The sequence below is a fragment of the Papio anubis genome, chromosome 12 (genome assembly GCF_008728515.1).
Source record: "Papio anubis isolate 15944 chromosome 12, Panubis1.0, whole genome shotgun sequence".
Taxonomy (NCBI): Eukaryota; Metazoa; Chordata; class Mammalia; order Primates; family Cercopithecidae; genus Papio; species Papio anubis.
In genome coordinates, this window is record NC_044987.1 from 45380144 (window position 1) to 45400667 (window position 20524).

Below are 20524 nucleotides of genomic sequence, written 5' to 3' on the forward strand. Positions count from 1 at the left end.
TTTCTAGGGTTTTTTCTCAGCCAGAAGTGTCCCCTGGAGGCTTGGGCAGAATTACTGATATCTTGAGATTAAAGGGAAAAAAAGGAGCCACATTGGCTGCTTCCATCTGCTTCAGAGCAAAACTTGGTATTCCTGTGTGTTAGGTAATCCCAAATGGTTTTTACATTCTAGTGTCTCAAAGGTATGATTAAAGGATTAGTGTGGAGGGGAAACAGCAGACATTAGTGCAGCAGAGTTGAAAAAAGCCAATACTTTGGTACTATCCTGGGATTTCATCAGCAGCAAAATGAGGACAGGAGAATTAGACCATAAGTGATTTTATTAAAACACTAGGGTAATCCAATCAAGATGCTTTAGCTATTAAGTTCCCTGATTACAGAGGTTATGTCTGTTCTAATTTGCTTCGTGAGGTGCCTACATAGGCAATAGAGACAAGGACCATGATTTTAGGTACTAAGATGTTGTTACTTTGGAAGAACTACTGAATACTCAGTGCATCACCATATCTAATGAGCACTTTTAGTTTTGAATGTCTTGGAAGAATGCTTGACAATAGCTGAATTAATGTTTGCCATGTATCTAACTGAGAAAATATAAGTTAGGAGCCATAGGTGTTAGTGAAATATGAAGAATAGATCGTTTTTATTCAGGAGTGTGTCATAGTTGTGACAAAAACCAACAACTAAGAAGTTAGTAGCAAAATAAGAACTCATAAAAATGTGTGTGACTAATACTAAAAAATACTACTTTAGCTTTATTTATATGTCAGTCTCCGATATAAGCACTTTCCATGCAAAATCTCATTTAATCCTCATAACCACCTTATGAAAATTTTATAGATGAGAAAACAAAGGCTTAGAGAGATTAGGTAACTTGTTCAAACATCCAAACTAGTAGATGTCAGAGCCAGGATTTGAAATCAGCTTTGATTAATTCAAGTGAAGTTCAAGTTTCATCTAATTTCAGAGCCATTCTCATAAGAGCTCTTTATGATTGCCTACTGAGAAGAAGAAATTATGAGAGAGCTAAAACAGAAACTAAATTTTGCAAAGTGTCTATTCTGTGCCAGACTTTGGGTTGGTGATTGACCTACTGTATCTGATATGATTAAATAAACTGAAGCTCAGAGACACTTAAATAACTTGTCTAAGGTCATGTATCTAGGAAATTGTAGATACAGGAATCAAACTCAGTCCATATATGGCAAAGGCCAATGCCCTTTCCAAGTATTATGATCTCTGTGATAATAAAATTAATTTCATCTTGTCTAAGGATTTGGGTAGTATTTGTGAATGCAAGTTTTGGTCAGCTGCAGAGGACTATATTAGTTAGCTTGAGCTGCTATAACAACAAACGCACAGACTCAGTGGTTCCTAAACAGCAGAAATATATTTCCTTATAGTTTTAGAGGCTGGAAGTCCAAGATCAAGGTGTCAATAGGCTGTGTTCCTTCTGAGGATCTGTCTCCTTGGCTTGTAGATACCATCTTCTCCTTGTGTCTTCACATGATACTGTGCATGTCTGTTTCCTAATCTCTTCTTGTAAGGAGCCCATTCAGCTAGATTATGGGCCACCCATATGATTTTTTTGCCTTAGTTTCCTTTTTAAAGACCTATATACACATACAGTCACATTCTGAGGTACTTGGGGTTAGGATTGCAACATAGAAATCTTCTATGACACACAGTTTGGCCTATAGCAAAAGCCAACAATGCTCTGATATGACACTAAGAAGTTAATATAAACTTCTATGACAAAAGACACAACAAAACATCCTAAAACTGAACAGCCCATGTAGGATATAGTCTTCGTTTTCATTACTTTCTTTCAAGTTACCGTCATTTCTCATCTGGACGCCTGACTACATTAGCCTCCAAACTACACTTCTTGCATTTTCTCATATTCAACCTCAAATGAAATAATAATTTGCCAGTAATTTGTAGATTCAATGCTATCCCCATCAAGCTACCTTTCTTCATAGAATTAGGAAAAAAAACTACTTTAAATTTCATATGGAACCAAAAAAGAGCCTGTCTAGTCAAGACAATCCTAAGCAAAAAGAACAATGCTGGAGCCTTCATGCTACCTGACTCCAAACTATATGACAAGGCTACAGTAACCAAAACAGCATGGTACTCGTATCAAAACAGTTATATAGACCAATGGAACAGAACAGAGGCCTCAGAAATAACACCACAAATCTACAACCACCTGATCTTTGACAAACCTGACAAAAACAAGCAATGGGGAAAGGATACACTATTTAATAAATGGTGTTGGGAAAACTGGCTAGCCATAAGCAGAAAGCTAAATCTGGTTCCCTTTCTTACACCTTTTATAAAATAATTCATGATGGATTAAAGACTTAAATGTAATACCTAAAACCATAAAAACCCTAGAAGAAAACCTAGGCAATACCATTCAGGACATAGGCATGGGCAAAAACTTCATGACTAAAACACCGACAGCAATGGCAACAAAAGCCAATATTGTATAGCATAATTCCAAAGATCATTATTTACTTTGTATTCCAGGGGAGTGTCAAACTCTACCAAATTACATTAAAAAGTGGCCCTGCATATTGTCAATGCTTCACTTCATGGTAAACATCCAAAATCAGGCCTTTGTTCACTTTTTGGTGCTTTTATTTTTATGTATTTATTTTTATTATACTCTAAGTTCTGTGATACATGTGCAGAATGTGCAGGTTTGTTACATAAGTATACACATGCCATGGTAGTCTGCTGCACACATCAACCTGTCATCTACATTAGATATTTCTCCTAATGCTATCCATCCCTAGCCCACAATCCCCCAACAGTCCCCAGTGTGTGATGTTCCCCTCCCTGGGTCCATGTGTTCTCATTGTTCAACTCCCACTTATGAGTGAGAACATGCAGTGTTTGGTTTTCTGTTCCTGTGTTAGTTTGCAGAGAATGATGGTTTCCAGTTTCATCCACGTCCCTGCAAAGGACAGGAACTCATCCTTTTTACGGCTGCATAGTATTCCATGGTGTATAAGTACCACATTTTCTTTATCCAGTCTATTTTTAATGGGCATTTGGGTTGGTTCCAAGTCTTTGCTATTGTGAATAGTGTTGCAATATATGTATGCATGTATCTTTATAGTAGGATGATTTATAATCCTTGGGTATATACCCAGTAATGGGATTGCTGGATTAAATGGTGTTTCTGGTTCTAGATCCTTGAGGAATCGCCACACTGTCTTCCACAATGGTTGAACTAATTACACTCCTACTAACAGCAAGCTGCCTTTATCTCCACATCCTTCCAGCTTCTATTGTTTCTTGACTTTTAATGATCATCTTTTCTAACTGGCCTGGAGATAGTATCTCATTGTATTTTGATTTACATTAATTCTAATGACTAGTGATGACGAGCTTTTTTCATATGTTTGTTGGCTGTATAAGTAAGTTCTCTTTTGTGAACATCTGTTCATATGCTTCACCCACTTTTTGATGGGGTTGTTTTTTTCTTGTAAATTTGTTTAAGTTCCTTGTATATTCTGGATATTAGCCCTTTGTCAGATGGCTAGATTGCAAAAATTTGCTCCCATTCTGTAGGTTTCCTTTTCACTCTGATGGTAGTTTCTTTTGCTGTGAGAAGCTCTTTAGTTTAATTGGATACCATTTGTCAATTTTGGCTTGTGCTAAGCATTGATTTGGTGTTTCTGGCCAAGAAGTCTTTGCCCATGCCTATGTCCTGAATGGTATTGCCTAGGTTTTCTTCTAGGGTTTTTATGGTTTTAGGTATTACATTTAAGTCTTTAATCCATCATGAATTATTTTTGTAAAAGGTGTAAGAAAGGGAACCAGATTTAGTTTTCTGCTTATGGCTAGCCAGTTTTCCCAACACCATTTATTAAATAGTTATCCTTTCCCCATTGCTTGTTTTTGTCAGGTTTGTCAAAGATCAGGTGGTTGTAGATTTGTGGTGTTATTTCTGAGGCCTCTGTTCTGTTCCATTGGTCTATATATCTGTTTTGATATGAGTACCATACGTTTTGGTTACTGTAGCCTTGTCGTATAGTTTGAAGGCAGGTAGCGTGAAGGCTCCAGCATTGTTCTTTTTGCTTAGGATTGTCTTGGCTAGACAGGCTCTTTTTTGGTTCCATATGAAATTTAAAGTAGTTTTTTTTTTTTTTTTTTTTTCCTAATTCTATGAAGAAAGTCAATGGTAGCTTGTTGGGGATTGCATTGAATCTACAAATTACTTTGGGCAGTGTAGCCATTTTCACAATATTGGTTTTTCTTATTCATGAGCATGGAATGTTTTTCTATTTGTGTCCTCTCTTATTTTTTTTCGAGCAGTGGTTTGTAGTTCTCCTTGAAGAGTTCCTTCACATACCTTGTAAGGCTCATTCAACATACACAAATCAATAAATGTAATCTATCACATAATTAGAACCAAAGACAAAAACCACGTGACTATCTCAATAGATGCAGAAAAGGCCTTTGATAAAATTCAACACCGCTTCACGCTAAAAACTCTTAATAAACTAGGTATGATGGAAAATATCTCAAAATAATGAGAGTTATTTATGACAAATCCACAGCCAATATCATACTGAATGGGCAAAATCTGGAAGCAGTCCCTTTGAAATCCAGCACAAGACAAGGATGGCCTCTCTCACCATTCCTATTTAACATAGTGTTGGAAGTTCTGGCCAGGGCAAGCAGCCAAGTGAAAGAAAGAAAGGGCATTCACATAGGAAGAAAGGAAGTCAAATTGTCTCTGTTTGCAGATGACATGATTGTATATTTAGTAAACCCTATCATCTCAGCCCGAAATATCCTTATGCTGATAAGCAACTTCAGCAAAGTCAGGATACAAAATCAATGTGCAAAAATCACAAGCATTCCTACACAACAATAACAGACAAACGGAGAGCCAAATCGTAAGTGAACTCACATTCACAATTGCTACAAAGGTTATGAAATACCTAGGAATACAACTTTGTTCATTTTAAACTCTGTCATTGTAATATTCTATTGTATCCTTCTCGAGCGCCACTCTACTCTCTTATGCTATTATTGCCAGTGTAGTCTTACTTGCAGTTTAGTTCATGTTACCTGCCTTCAGAAACCTCTTCTGTTGCACCTCTTTATGTTTCAAGTTTAGGTCTCCCCCTTGTAATCTCAGCCTGCTTGCCCTCCCATCATATAGCCTCAACTGTAGGCAGACTGGAGCTTGACCACATAGTACCCACCTTAACCTGTCTGTGCTCTGTTTACTCCATCTAGAATGCCAAGGTCCACTCCTTCTGCAGCGTCAAATTTAAATTATACTTTATGAGCAGACCTTTTCCTAGTACAGGAAAACAGAAGTAATAATATTTTCCATTCTATATCATTATACTTTCACCTCTATTGTACTGGATCTTTATAAAAAGGGAGTCTATTATAGCTAATTAAGTCAGTGGTCCCTTCAAAGTCATGGAGTAACTGAAAATATGACAGAGATCATTGACTAGAAGAATTTTAGGATATTTTATTGGCATAGTCCAGTGGTGTGCTGGAACCAGCTCATCTAGGTAATTGTAAGAGAAATGTTAAATTTTAAGAGTCCGTTGTTAGAAACAGTCATTATTAAACATGAAATTATATAAACAATGATTAAATAAACTATAAAAAATGAAAGTTAAATATCAGACAATTCTAATTCGCATAATTCATTTTAATGTATTTTATAGTTTTCTACGCTCTTTAGGCTATTTTCAGCTCTAGTATCTATGTGGTCAATATAATATATATGGATGTGTTGTTCCCCTCCCTGTGTTCCTATGTTCTCATCATTCAGTTCCCACTTATAAGTGATAACATGCGGTGTTTGGTTTTCTGTTCCCCAGTTCATTTACTATGGATAATGGCTTCCAGCTCAATCCATGTCCCTGCAAAGGGCATGATTTCATTCATTTTTATAGCTGCATAATATTCCATGGTGCATATGTACTATTTTTTAAAAATCTGGTCTATCATTGATGGACATTTGGGCTGATTCCATGTCTTTACTATTGTGAATAGTGCTGCAATGAACATACACGTGCATGTATATTTATAATAGAATGATATATATTCCTTTGGGTATATACTCAGTAATGGGATTGCTGGGTCAAATGGCATTTCTGACTCTAGACCTTTAAGGAATTGCCATACCATCTTCCACAATGTTTGAAATAATTTACATTCCCACCAACAATGTAAATGTGTTCCCATATCTCCTCAATCTCGCCAGCCATCTGTTATTTCTTTATATTTTAATAATCACCATCTGACTGGCATGAATTGGTGTCTCATTGCGGTTTTGATTTGTATTTCTCTAATGCAGTGATGTTGAGTTTTTTTTCACATATTTGTTGGCTACATAAATATCTTCTTTTGAGAAGTGTCTGTTCATGGCCTTCGCCCACTTTTTAATAGGGTTGGTTTTTTTTTTTTTTCTTGTAAATTTGTTTAAGTTTCATGTAGACTCTGGATATTAGAACACTGTCAGATGGATAGATTGTAAACATTTTCCCCGATTGTGTAGATGGTCTGTTTGCTCTAATGATAATTAGGAAGAGCATCAGGGAAAATAGCTAATGCATGCTGGGGTTAATACCTAGGTGATGAGTTGATAGGTGCAGCAAAAACCCATGACACAGGTTTACCTATGTAACAAACCTGCACATCCTGCACTTGTGTTCCAGAACTTAAAAAAAATGAAAAAATAAAATCTTCCCTGTAGATACAATACTAATACTACACAGTCCATGACATACTAATTACCATATAGTAAAAAGACAAACATTAAAATTTATAATTAGAGCAATGCAACTAATAGCACCATTGAAATATGCATAGTGGATATATCTGTTGACATTTATTCTATTTGAATTTAAAACTGAGAATTTTAAAGTGTTTGTGATTCATTTAAATAACAATAATAAATCCTCTGCATGGTAACAAATAACATTTTTATGAAAATGACTATATTTCCCCAAAAAACAATAAAGTTTACTAAGTGAAATAAACTAGTCACAAAAAGAAAAAATATATACATAACAAAACAATTTAGGAAGCAGGTATAAAAATCCACTCTCTAGGGTTTCTTAGAATACATATAATTTTGTAATTGAGGAGACAAATTTACATAAAAAGGTAAGCCATTTCCCAAAAACCATGTAAGTGATAAATCAAACAAATAGATTTTCAATCACTGTCTCCTCTATCAAAGGCACTTTTGACTAAGCTGTGTTATCCTTGATAATTTATCTTAGCCTAGCTTAGTGCTTTCATATCACAATAAATGCAGGGTAGCGTCAATACCAGAAGCTGCTATACACAGTGATTCATAGTAGATGCTCAGTAATTTACTTATGAAAAATTGCTGCTCATTTTCTAAAATTTATTTATTCAACAAATACTTAGGTTGCCTAGGCTCTAGAGATAAAGGGGGTAGTTAACCCCTTTGTCCAACTGTCTCACAGTCTTTTATGGAGTAAGACAAATAAATAATTACAATAAAACATAAACAATATCCTATGACGTTGGAGGGGAGTTGAGCAACGAGAGCACAGTGGAAGATATCTGTTTAGAACTGTGGGCCAGGTGTGGTGGCTCATGCCTGTAATCCCAGCACTCACTCTCAGAGGTTGAGGCTTCCCAAAGCCTCCTGGGATTGCTTGAGCCCAGGAGTTCAAGACCGCCTGGGCAACATGGAGAAATTTAGTCTACAGAAAATACAAAAATTATCCGGGTGTGGTAGTATGTGCCTGTAGTCCCAGCTAATTGGGAGGCTGAGGTGGGAGGATCGCTTGAGCCTGGAAAGTTGAGGCTGCAGTGAGCCATGATTGTACCACTGCACTCCAGCCTGGGTGACAGGAATGAAACCTTGTCTCAGAAAAAGCAACAACAACAACAACAATAAAAACTGAATTTAGAGAATTCTGTCACTTTCAGCCGAGTCTTGAAGGATGGGTAGGAATTAGCTAAATATAGGGTATTCTAGTAATAACAGAGATTGTGCAAAATTTAGAGATGTAAAAAAGCCTAGTGTATTTGATTTATATATCCTTTGGTATGGCTGGAGCATGTGCTATGTCTCAGGAAAAGGCAGTCAGTGAAGCTGGAGAGAAAAGTTAGGCAGCAGATCATAACAAGTTTGAATGCCATTAAATATCCTAAGAAGTTTGAATTCTCCCCTGAAATGTACAGGATCTAAATTTCTTTGCACGCCTAAAGTTGTACTGTCTAATAGAAATGTGATGTGGCTATATTTGTAATTTTAAGAAAAAGTAAAAATGATATTAAATTTAATAATACATTCTATGCAACACAATATATCAGAACTATTATCATTTCAACATGTAATCCACATATTAATGGAATATTTTGCATTCTTTCTTTTATATTAAGTCTTTGAAATCTATTTTGTGTTTTACACTGATTGAACATCTCAATGTGGCAAGTGGCTATTAAACTGGACAGCACAAGTGTAAATTATAGAGGAAAGTCACCGAGGCTGTAATGCCTGAACACAGCATAGTTACCCACTCTTAAATGAGACTCAAAATTTGGCAACAACGATGGCACAGCCATTACACTACATTTTAATTCTTTCTTCTCATTTCTGAATCCAAAGTGAGTTCTGTGTTGAGACACCAAGTCCTTCCAAAGGGAATCTAGCTGCGACAGAACCCAGACAGCACAGATCTAAACTGGAGAAGGTGGTGGCAGACCAGGGAGCTGCTGTCAAAGAAGCGACTTTTTTCAGCAAAAGCTGTCAAGCATGAAGAGTTTTGGCTATGTTGTAGAGGATTTTCTGCCTTCAGCTGGTGATGGGAGAATTTCTGCATTGTCATTAGATCCAGTTAGAATCGAGGATCATTGGTGACTAGTGAGCTATAGCAAGCAAAATAAGTAACTCACCAATCCACCCGACCCATTGACACACAGCTCCACACAGAATTTCGTCCTTTCTGTGGAAACGGAATTACTTTTAATGAGACAAGCACCGAAGGCTTCAGCTGTGAATTTGACAGCTTACAAAGAAAGCAGAAAGAAGTTGAATTCTGGAACCTTAGTGTGGGAATCTGGGTCATAGCTTCTGTCTCAAGTTTTTATTTTCCTCTAGGAAGAATAGCCAGAGGAAAAAAATGAGGAAGACTCCAACATTTTTAAGAAGATTGAAAAAGTGATTTTTTTCATTATGCAAATCTCAAACCATTTTAAAAAATAATAAAAGCTTGAAATATTACAAAAAATTTAACACAAAAATCACTGTTTTTGTCATTTTCTATGGTCGCTCTGAAGTTTCTCCCTCTTCGGCAATGATTTAGTTAAGTGACTAATACAAGATAATATGGTACATCTACTTTCAAGAGCCCCCTCTTATTTTATAGGACTTTGTCCACAGAAAAGCTACAATTAAGCATTGTGTATTTTATAGAAAGGCTCTGGGATTTAAACACCATCTCTCAGCAACATGAGGATTGAATCATTTAGTGCTAGCTCATATCCTTCTCTAATATAATGAACACGTATTTGAATTACTTATAGGGTATTAACTCAGATGTTCTGCTTTCACAAATTCACATCCTGTAGCATTTTGATCTATTATTGTTTCTAATCCATCATTCTAGTAGCGAGCCTCCCAAATAGTTCCAACTCAGACTTCTATTCTCTTAGCCAGAATGTTCTTATTTAATTTCCTACTTGGCATTTCTAAGAGCATGGGCTTTGAAATTTGACAGAATGAAGGTTGAAATTTCAGCTCTTCAGAATGAAGGTTGAATTTCTAGCTATCAGTTATTTGTCTAATACTCTCAGTTCATTCAACCCAATTATATGAACTAGAGTTGCTGGAGGGAGTAGATACATGCTGAGAATCAACTTTTGATTCCAGGGCTCAGGAATCTACCAAACCAAATATGACACTCAAACTTGTTGTCCTTATGTATAGTGGTTAAAACTGTCATGTATTCTTTAAATAATCTGATTTCCTGCTTTCTATCATATCTAAATTTATTTGGTCAACGTATACCTTTGCTCTTAAGATCAAACTTCTTTCTCTAGCTCCATACTTGATCGCCAGAAGAAAAGTTCACCAACTCAGCATACCACTCAGTAAATCACTTGGCATGCACTTTTATGACAATACTCAGTAACTCTGGTTAATATTCCTTTAAATAATGTTTTATACATATAGTTCAAAATCCATGAGGTGGGCTATGCATAGTTATAAACTTATAACATCTACATTTATTACATAATTATGCTAGCAATTTGTTTTCTGCTTAATTTACTGTTGAAGAGTTCATCAAATGTTACTTAAATAATCCATTCCTAGAGTAATAACTAAAGCAAATTTTCTAAATGAGATCCTTCTTGTACTTCCAATAATAAATACCTTGGATGAGATTCAGTAATACTGTGCCTTATGCTTAATGTTGTGGTATATGGGTCGTGTTATAGAAAGACTCCAGGGCAGGATGAGAAATAATTGGGTCATTGTTGAAAACTTGGAAATCTGTTTGTTAGCAAAGTTTTCATATCCATGACATTTATAATTCAGGTACCTTGATGAAGGTGCATGATAATGATAACTTTTTATTCCAGTCCTTTGGCTTTAAAACTTTCACATTAATCATATGTCCAGGCACCTAAACACCTAAATCTCAATTATACAGAAATTTTTAGGAATATTTCTTGGGTCATTTAACTTCCTTCTTTCTTTCCATAAAAATATGTATACACATTTCTTGCATCATTTAACTTCTTTCTTTCTTGGCACAAAAATATGTACATACAGTGTTTTTGTTGTGAACATAGAAATATCTGCCTTAAAGAACACTGTCTAGTAACAGGAGATAAATATAAACAGATGAGTGTAATATAGAGTTTAGAATGCTATATCCACTGCACATATAGCTGTAGTGGGAAAAATGGCATCAAACAAAAGAACATCTTTATAAAACTATTAATAAAATAAGAAAAGGTGCTTCACTGTCAAGCTTTTCCCACTCCTGACCATTTTGGTTAATCACTAGTTTAAGCCACAACCCCCTCAATATGGGCAGTTTGGGTTAAGATCTCTTGATGAACACTTCTAATTCACATTAAAGGACACGAAGTGGAGACGCACGCTGCTTATACATATTTTTAGGGGATGATATCATACCAGACTAATGTCACAACTCACATGAGTTTACTTCACTAGTAGTTGTCAGTAAAATGAACTGTGTTTACAGTAGCATCAAGATATTAGTAGTTAAAGCCACTTGAAATATACTTTAAAATAATTATTTATATGGGAAATCTTAATTTCCTTGTCAGGAAAAGATAATTTGGACCAACTAAGATGGAAAATAAAGTTATATTGTAGAGGTTTTACTTATTCATTTTCTTTGCAAAGGTTTAGGATTTCCTGAAGTGAATACTTTCTGAAAAAGTATTTTCCACATTCTTTTAGCATCTGCTTGGTGATCTGCTTAGAAAACTGTATTTACTCTTCCAAACTGTTTTTGTGCCTATTTTTCTGTACCACTTTTCTGTACAAGAAATATGTAATGATGATATGTAGTTAAATAAATGCATTCCTACCTCTATGGGCTCACAGTTTGGGAAAATAGGATATGTAAATACATCCAAAATATAATGAATATATGCAATAGGCAACATATATAATATAGAATGTCTATTTTAATTTACGCCTAATTTATTATAATACTTAGTACCTTAACTCATTTCCTGACTCTGAGACATTTTAGAAATCCCATGATAAAGCGCATTATTTAAAGTGAGTTGTTTTCTAAGAAAAAAAATCAACATCATGGTTTATATTTTTAACCAAGTTTTGAACATCAAATAAATCATGAGTATAATCAGCCTTGTTATGAAAGTGAAGGATCCACAATTATAAGCTTTTTTAGCAATTATAAATTACAGAGATGATAGAAATACTGTAATTAAACAATAGCACTATGGAGAAGATGTATTCTCCATCCTAAAGGAATCTAGGGAATTGAATCTGTACAGCATGGAAAAAGGTATTTCATGTAGAAAGAACAGCATTAGTAAAAATAAATAAATGAGAATATGTGAGGTGTCTATGATACATATGAAAGAGAATAGTAAAAAGTATGAAACAAAAAATAGTGGTTGGTAGGGTTTGGGAAAATGAAAAATAAGAGATGATAGAGGAAATAGTATACAAGCTTCCGTGCAGTGATTCGGGGTCTGATTTATGGAGAGAGAAGTAAGGATACTATGAAAAAGGGAAAAGTATCAGAGAAAACAAAATAGTTTGTATCTTTTTACTATGATTATAATAGTTTGATTTTTATTCTAATGATAGTTTTCCCTAACATACGTGAGATTGATAAATTTAAACAATCTATTTAATGGCTATTTTGCCATTAAAACAAAATGTCTTACTAGGTACACCTCTTCTATGCTGTTGTACTTTATTATCTTTTAAAGTGGCCACTGTAACACAGTTGTTAATGATATTGAATTCGTACCATCTGAAATAGCATTTACCTATGGTTATAAATTACTTGCTAAAGTAGTTTATAATTACTCAGTGCCTTTTAACATACAGTTAAAATAAAAAAATTTTCTTAGGCTGGCAGAAAGTTTTTTATTTTTTATTTTATTTTAATTTAATTTAAAATATCCAGGGGGTTTATGTGTAGGTTTGTTACATGGATATATGCCTTTTGGTGAATTTGGGGCTTGTAGTGTGAACAAGGTGTGAACATTATACCCAATAAATAATTTTTTAACCCTTACTCTCTTCCTACACTCTTCCCTTTCGGGGTCCCCAGTTTCTATTACAGAAGAAAGTTTTAAAATTACTCTTTAACAAATCCTGTTTCCAACGTGTGCTTTATAGAGTCAATGTAGGCAGATACTTCCAGATCCCAGCTGATGCAATTCAGGTCAAATAGTATTAGTGAAAGCACTAGCTTTAAACAGTATTTGAGGTTGAATTATTAAAATCTGTTATGATCTGAGGGAAAAACTGGGGTCCTTGAGGAAAAAATATCAACATTTTGATTATTGTGCAACTCTGTTCATGTTTTAAGTGAAATATGTTATAATAGCTTATTAGAATGATGCCCGCTAGACACAGTGTGGCAGTCCCGATTGCTGGTCACATAGTTGGACAATTATTTTAATCTGGAAATAGATGTTGATTATTTTGTACTGCTCATTCAATAATTTATTTCTTTATTCAACATGTGTTAGTTATCTAACAGGTCTCAGTAGCAGTACAAAAGTGAATAATATACTGTTGTTGCAAATAACAGAATTTTTTCTTTTTAAACCCATTTTTTAGGGTTTTTAGGCTGACTAGTATTTCATTGTGTATATATACACCACATTTTTAAATTCATTTATCTATTGATGGATAGAATGTGGCTTTTGTAAATAATGCTACCGTGAATGTGGGAGTGCAGTTAAAATTTGCTGGAAATGTAGCCAGAAGTAGGGGTGCTATATCATATGGTAATTCTATTTTTAGTTTTGTTGAGGAACTTCCATGAAGTTTATTAATGGGTGTACTAATTTACATTTCCACCAAGCATAGAATATAGATAACTTCTATGAGTTTTATCCCTAAAACAGGATAAAATGATAAAGCAGAGAGAAGACAATTACTTTTAAAATTATCTGCATCAACTCTCTCCTTTCAGTGACTTTTAAGTATGCTAGTTTATTTTTTTCATTAAATGTATATTTTCACATTTTTAAAAGTCAAATAGTAGAGCAGGGCTTAAAGTAAAAAAAGTGTTTCAGTTTTTCATCCTTTTATTTTCACCTCCATATCTCTAATATGAATGTCTTTTTAAAAAATAGCTACTTTTAAATGACTATAGACATTATCTCTTACCTTGTACATCTTCTTATTCCTTTTAATATAATTCTCTCATCACATTAGCTAACTCCTGATTATTTTAGCATCCAGTAATTCCCTTAATCACATATATTTTATTTTCTGTATATCTTGACTTCCAAATTGGGAGTGGATGATTTTAATGGCCTTCCTCTTCCCAACAACTTTCCCTGCATCTACCTCTCAGCCTTCATCTTCTTTCTCTTTAATTATCATTGTAAAAGTTGATAACAAATATATTTTATTGCATAATGAGTTTTTCCATTTGTCTATAGGTGGATTCTTAAAGTTGAAAATCAATGATTGACATTTGCATCATTATGCCTATGTCCGTACTTATAAGTAGTGTGAGCTATGAGTGAAGACATTGGCTATGATTACATTTTCTCCAAAAAATTCCAAGTTATACACTCTCTGCTACCTAAAGAAGAACGTTCTATGGTTTCCTTCTTTCTTCTATTCATTGTTTAAAATGAAGTCACATGTTAGTTTCATATTTTATATCACAGCTTGCTTTCTCAGGAAAGCAAGAAAACAATTACTTGTTTCCCTCTGTTGGAAAAAGTAATTGTTGCTTCCTGAGCTTTTTCCTCATTCTACATATTACTTGAAAGGTGTTCTATTCTTTGAGAAGACTGTAGACATTTTTTGCTGTGCTTTTTTCATTATTTTAAAATGTATAATTATAGAATACAGTGTTTCTATCAACTACCGGAAAGTCTCAACACTTCAGTCTTTTCCATTTTATTGGACGACATATTCTCATTTGCCTCCTGGTTAACAAAGGATTTCTTTTGTTAAATCAAAATTATATTCCGTAAAATTTTTATGTCACACATGTATTAAAACTGTTTCTTATTTAAATGTTTAAAGTAAACTTTCTTTCTTAGAGCAGTTTTTGATTCACTGCAAAATTGAGTGAAAATTTTTCATATACCCCCTGCCTTTTTTAATTTTAAAGAGTACAGCTTGAGATTTGCTCTGGGAAAATAATATTTTATTCTGCTAGTGTAAGCTTATTTTTTTAGGCTAGTGTTCAGCAATAGTGCCATTTGCTCCACTGTTTGTTTTGGATGCTGCATTAAAGAGTAGCTAAACTCTGTCTAGAATATTCTTTATAATTTCAGTAGGTACAATTAATTGGGTTCAGGTGACCTACCAGATAGTTTACATACATTGAACATAATATTAAAGTATCTGAATATTAAGCAGTGTTACTTCAGAAAGCTGAGATTTAAAAGACTATATAAACTGAAGTCGAACTCAGGTTTCTCTAATGACAAAGTTCTCTCCACTATTTCAAGCTGCTTCTCTACAACATATTGTACAAACAAAAACAGTGTTAAAACTGTTAGGAACAAAATGCTAAAAAATCTGAATTTGTTAGGTGTCTTTTCTTGTTTAACAGTGAATGTATTGAGAATAAAAGTAAATGATGTGAAATTCTCAATAAATTCACATCACAATCACTATACCTAATTTCAAATTATTTATGCAAATGCCTCTGCATTAAATCAAAACATGAAATGCAAGACAGTCTGTTGAAAAACGGAGTTAGCTAAAAATAAATCAAAGAATAATAGATTACTCACATTAGTGTAAAACTGATAGTAATTTAGGCCCATTGGCACATTTTTCAGAAAGTGCCCTTTAAACTTTGTTAATTGCAAAATAACTAGATTGCCCACCTGCCATCATGACAGAGGCTTCTTGTTGCTTTTAATTCTGGAGAAGGAGGGAAAAGATGCAGCTGGCCCACCAGTATTTTTGGCTCAGACTCAAGCTGACCTGCTCTGCTCTGCCCTTTGCAGTTTGTTCATGGAGACAAAACTTCATCAAAATCCACCCTCAAAGTTTATAGATTTCATTTGCAACAAGGTACCTGTTGTATGGTAGCACCCACATTAGGACAGGAATCAGAGACATATGTTCCAACCAAGATCCTGACACCTACTATCTGTATTTGAACTTCAGTTTTATCAGCCAAGAGGAGATAACATTAACCTTTATCACAGAGTTGTAAGGAGCAGTGAGCTAGCATATGTAAACTGACTTTCCCAAAATCAAATTGTTGTGGAATTATTTTTATTGCAGTTATAGACATATAGTGAACCCTATGTGATTGAATGTTCAGTGCTCCTTATTAATTTGATATCTACTCATCCTGATGAGATTCCAGTTCCTAAGTCTAGTTGATTTTTAGGTCAGTCGCATCCTTATATGTTCTACAGCTTGGTTATCTTGTAATAGCCTCTTGTATTCTTCAAAACAATCCCCCTCATATATCTAATATTTTGAAAATTCAGAATATGAGCCCTGTATAAAATATATAGCCTTAAAATGTTCCAAAAATATCTAAAATTGGAGAATTATCACTTTCAAATAGAAAAGAGAAATGAGTATGTAACTAGAATTCTGAGACTCCTAAGAGTCAGCCTTAGACAAGTAGAGGGAGCAGAACCTATGCTATTAGATCTGTGAATGGAGTTCAGCCCTCCACTTACTGCTAGAGTAACTCCAGGTAAATACGGACCTAACTGCTTTATCTGTTTTCTGATCTATATATGGAATGGAACTCATAATATCTACATCAATATTTTATTGTGAGTGCTAAATTAGATCACATATATAAAGGTCCTGGTGTCCTGGCATATAACTGACTGTCAATATTAATCCCCTTTTCCATTAATTTTAAAAGACTACCATTAGTCCTTAGTCTCCAAATTTTGAAAAGGACTTTGAACTTTTTCATCCTTATCAATAACTACCCCATGTTTGTATAAGATAAAACTGTAAGCGTTTTTCATAAGTTTACATATTCATCTGTGACAAGACTAAATCTTAATCAAGGATCTCAGTTTTTCAGTTAAGACCAAACCATAAATTCTCATGATTATAAATATATAATATACTGAATATTACATATAGTATAATACTTTTTAAAACATTTATATGGCAACATCTATACTATATAGACTACATGTATTACTCATATGTACTATATCTTTAAATACAAAAATCTCAGTAGGATGAAATTATCATCAATGAAAAGCAAAGAGAAGTGAGATCGAATGCAAACAAAAAAAATAGCTGATACATATCTCCATCAACTCATACTTAGAATAAGAGCTGCTTTTCAGTCATAAAAGGATGATGAATTGCTTACCCTTTTTATATTATTCTCTCCATCACAGTGAAAATATAAATGATGAATGCATGTATAATGTGGTTCAATTGTAATTGGCCCCAAATAAGCAATTCAGCAAAAGAGCAAAAACTGAAATTCAGTTCTTCAGGTTCCAAGTGCTGCACCATGACTTTCATGCTCCTAACACCTACATTCTGATTACACCCAATTAATGCAACAATCTCATTTCACTATCCCTCTGCTTATCTATGTTTTCACACAGGCAACTATGGAGAAAGTGGGATGGAAGCCTTCAAAGATATGTCAGCGAAGGAAGGGATTTGCATCGCCCACTCTTACAAAATCTACAGTAATGCAGGAGAGCAGAGCTTTGATAAGCTGCTGAAGAAGCTCACAAGTCACTTGCCTAAGGCCCGGGTGGTGGCCTGCTTCTGTGAGGGTATGACGGTGAGAGGTCTGCTGATGGCCATGAGGCGCCTGGGTCTAGCGGGAGAATTTCTGCTTCTGGGCAGGTGAGTGACAATAAGAAAATTTACATGGAGTTAATACCAGGAATTTGGCAGCACTAAAAGGTAGCTTTTAGTGTACAATAAAGAAAAATCTTTCAAAGCTTAATGTGTGCAGTGGAAATAGAGCTTAAATTTCATAACGCACCTGTGCCTGGAGAAAATCATGGAAAATAAGTAGACCCACCATGTGCTGATTAATAATAACAGGAATCAACAAATGAAGATGATGAATCTGTAAGTCCTAAAACACATGACTGTAAGGTAATGAAATGGATTTTTATATCCTTGAGTAATTCACTTGGAAAGTAAACATGTCTCACCCTCCTAGTTGCTTTTTTTTTCATATATATATTTTTTATTTAAGTTCTAGGGTACATGTGCACAACGTGCAGGTTTGTTACATATGTATACTTGTGCCATGTTGGTGTGCTGCACCCATCAACTCATCAGCACCCATCAACTCATCATTTATATCAGGTATAACTTCCAATGCCATCCCTCCCGTCTACCCCCTCCCCAAACTAGGCCCCGGTGTGTGATGTTCCCCTTCCAGAGTCCAGGTTCAATTGTTCAATTGAAAAAGTCCAGATCTCATTGTTCAATTCCCACCTATGAGTAAGAACATGAAGTGTTTGGTTTTCTGTTCTTGCAATAGTTTGCTGAGAATGATGGTTTCCAGCTGCATCCATGTCCCTACAAAGGACATGAACTCATCCTTTCTTATGGCTGCATAGTATTCCATGGCATATACGTGCCACATTTTCTTAATCCAGTCTGTCACTGATGGACATTTGGGTTGATTCCAAGTCTTTGCTATTGTGAATAGTGCCGCAATAAACATATGTGTGCATGTGTCTTTATAGCAGCATGATTTATAATCTTTTGGGTATATACCCAGTAATGGGATGGCTGGGTCAAATGGTATTTCTAGTTCTAGATCCTTGAGGATTCGCCATACTGTTTTCCACAATGGTTGAGCCAGCTTACAATCCTACCAACAGTGTAAAAGTGTTCCTATTTCTCCATATCCTCTCCAGCACCTGTTGTTTCCTGACTTTTTAATGATTGCCATTCTAACTGGTGTGAGATGGTATCTCATTGTGGTTTTGATTTGGATTTCTCTGATCGCCAGTGATGACGAGCACTTTTTCATGTGCCTGTTGGCTGTATGCATGTCCTCTTTTGAGAAATGTCTATTCATATCCTTGGCCCACTTTTTGATGGGGTTGTTTGTTTCTCATAAATTTGTTTGAGTTCTTTGTAGGTACTGGATATTAGCCCTTTGTCAGATGAGTAGATTGCAGTAATTTTCTCCCACTCTGTAGGTTGCCTGTTCACTCTGATGGTAGTTTCTTTTGCTGTGCAGAAGCTCTTTAGTTTAATGAGATCCCATTTGTCAATTATGGCTTTTGTTGCCGTTGCTTTTGGTGTTTTAGACATGAAGTCCTTACCCATGCCTATGTCGTGAATGGTATTACCTAGGTTTTCTTCTAGAGTTTGTATGGTTTTAGGTCTAACATTTAAGTCTCTAATCCATCTTGAATTAATTTTCATATAAGGAGTAAGGAAAGGATCCAGTTTCAGCTTTCTACTTATGGCTAGCCCATTTTCCCAGCACCATTTATTAAATAGGGAATCCTTTCCCCATGGCTTGTTTTTGTCAGGTTTGTCAAAGATCAGATGGCTGTAGATGTGTGGTATTATTTCTAAGGGCTTTGTTCTGTTCCATTGGTCTATATCTCTGTTATGGTACCAGTACCATGCTGTTTTGGTTACTGTAGCCTTGTAGTACAGTTTGAAGTCAAGTAGCCTGATGCCTCCAACTTTGTTCTTTTGACTTAGGATTGTCTTGGCAATGCGGGGTATTTTCATAGTTGCTTTTAAAACTGATTTTGAGAATGACTACATGAGTCTGGTTTATAATGTAGAATCATAGAATTTGGGATTTAGAAGTGAGGAATTGCTTTCAGAGCACATTTTTAAAGCATTAGAAAATGGGCTTGTTATTTTATATCACAAAAATGTCATTACCTTGCCTGGTCACCTACATTGCTTCTAGACAAGATACTAAAATATTAGCTTCCACAGAGATTGACTTGATTTACCTGGATAATTCACTTGATTGACACAACTCAGCCCATTCCCTGTTGTTGTGGCTGAATCAGTGTATTAGTCAAATTCTCCAGAGAAATAAAAACAAAAGTATATACATATATAAAAAATGCATATATGTATATATGTGTGTATATATTTATATATGTATATATATGATTTACAAGGAATTGGTTCATGTGATTAAAGAGGCTGAGAAGTCACAAGATCTGCATTTGGCAAGCTAAAGACCCGGGAGAGCCAATGTGTAGTTCCAATCCAAGTCCAAAGGTCTTAGAACCATGAGAGCTGATAATATTAAGTTCCAGTCTGAAAGCTGGTAGGCTTGCAATTCAAGATGAGCCAATGTTTCAGTCCAAGTCTGAAGGCTGAAAAAGACCAATGTCCATCTCATGCTGTCAGGCAAAGAAACATTACCTCTTAGCCTTTTAATACTATTCAGGTCTTCAGTTGATTGTTTGAAGTCTATCCATATTAGAGAGGGCAATCTGCTTTACTCAGTCTACTGTTTCAAATATTAATCTCATCCAAAACACTCTCACAGACACAGGCAGAATAATGTTTGGTAAAATGTCTGGGCACCCATAGCCCAGGCACTAGACACATAAAATTAACTATCATCACTAGTAAGACAACACCATAGTTTTGAACTTGTGAATGAAGTGCACTTCTGAGATGGTAACACTAGAAGTTATAAGTGGTAGGGAAGCTGCTTCTTCATTGCATACCTTTAAAACATTATTAACAGGTAGCCAATGTGAAGAACAGCAAAAACTTTAGAAACCACTGCACCTTTCTCAGGATTTCTGCCCCAGATAGAGAGCCAAGTCACTTGTTACTAACTTTTGATGGC

The 20524-nt window shown here is 35.0% G+C and overlaps 1 protein-coding gene across 6 annotated transcripts in view; it reads left to right on the forward strand.

Moving 5' to 3' along the window:
- The window catches only part of GRM5 (glutamate metabotropic receptor 5), a 573536-nt gene that overhangs the window by 201329 nt on the left and 351683 nt on the right, over window positions 1-20524 (forward strand). For all 6 annotated transcript variants that reach the window (XM_017948834.3, XM_017948839.3, XM_017948836.2 and 3 more), the window contains one exon: window positions 17313-17562. In XM_017948834.3, coding sequence (XP_017804323.1) covers window positions 17313-17562 — 250 coding nt within the window. The remainder of the gene's footprint in view (window positions 1-17312; window positions 17563-20524) is intronic.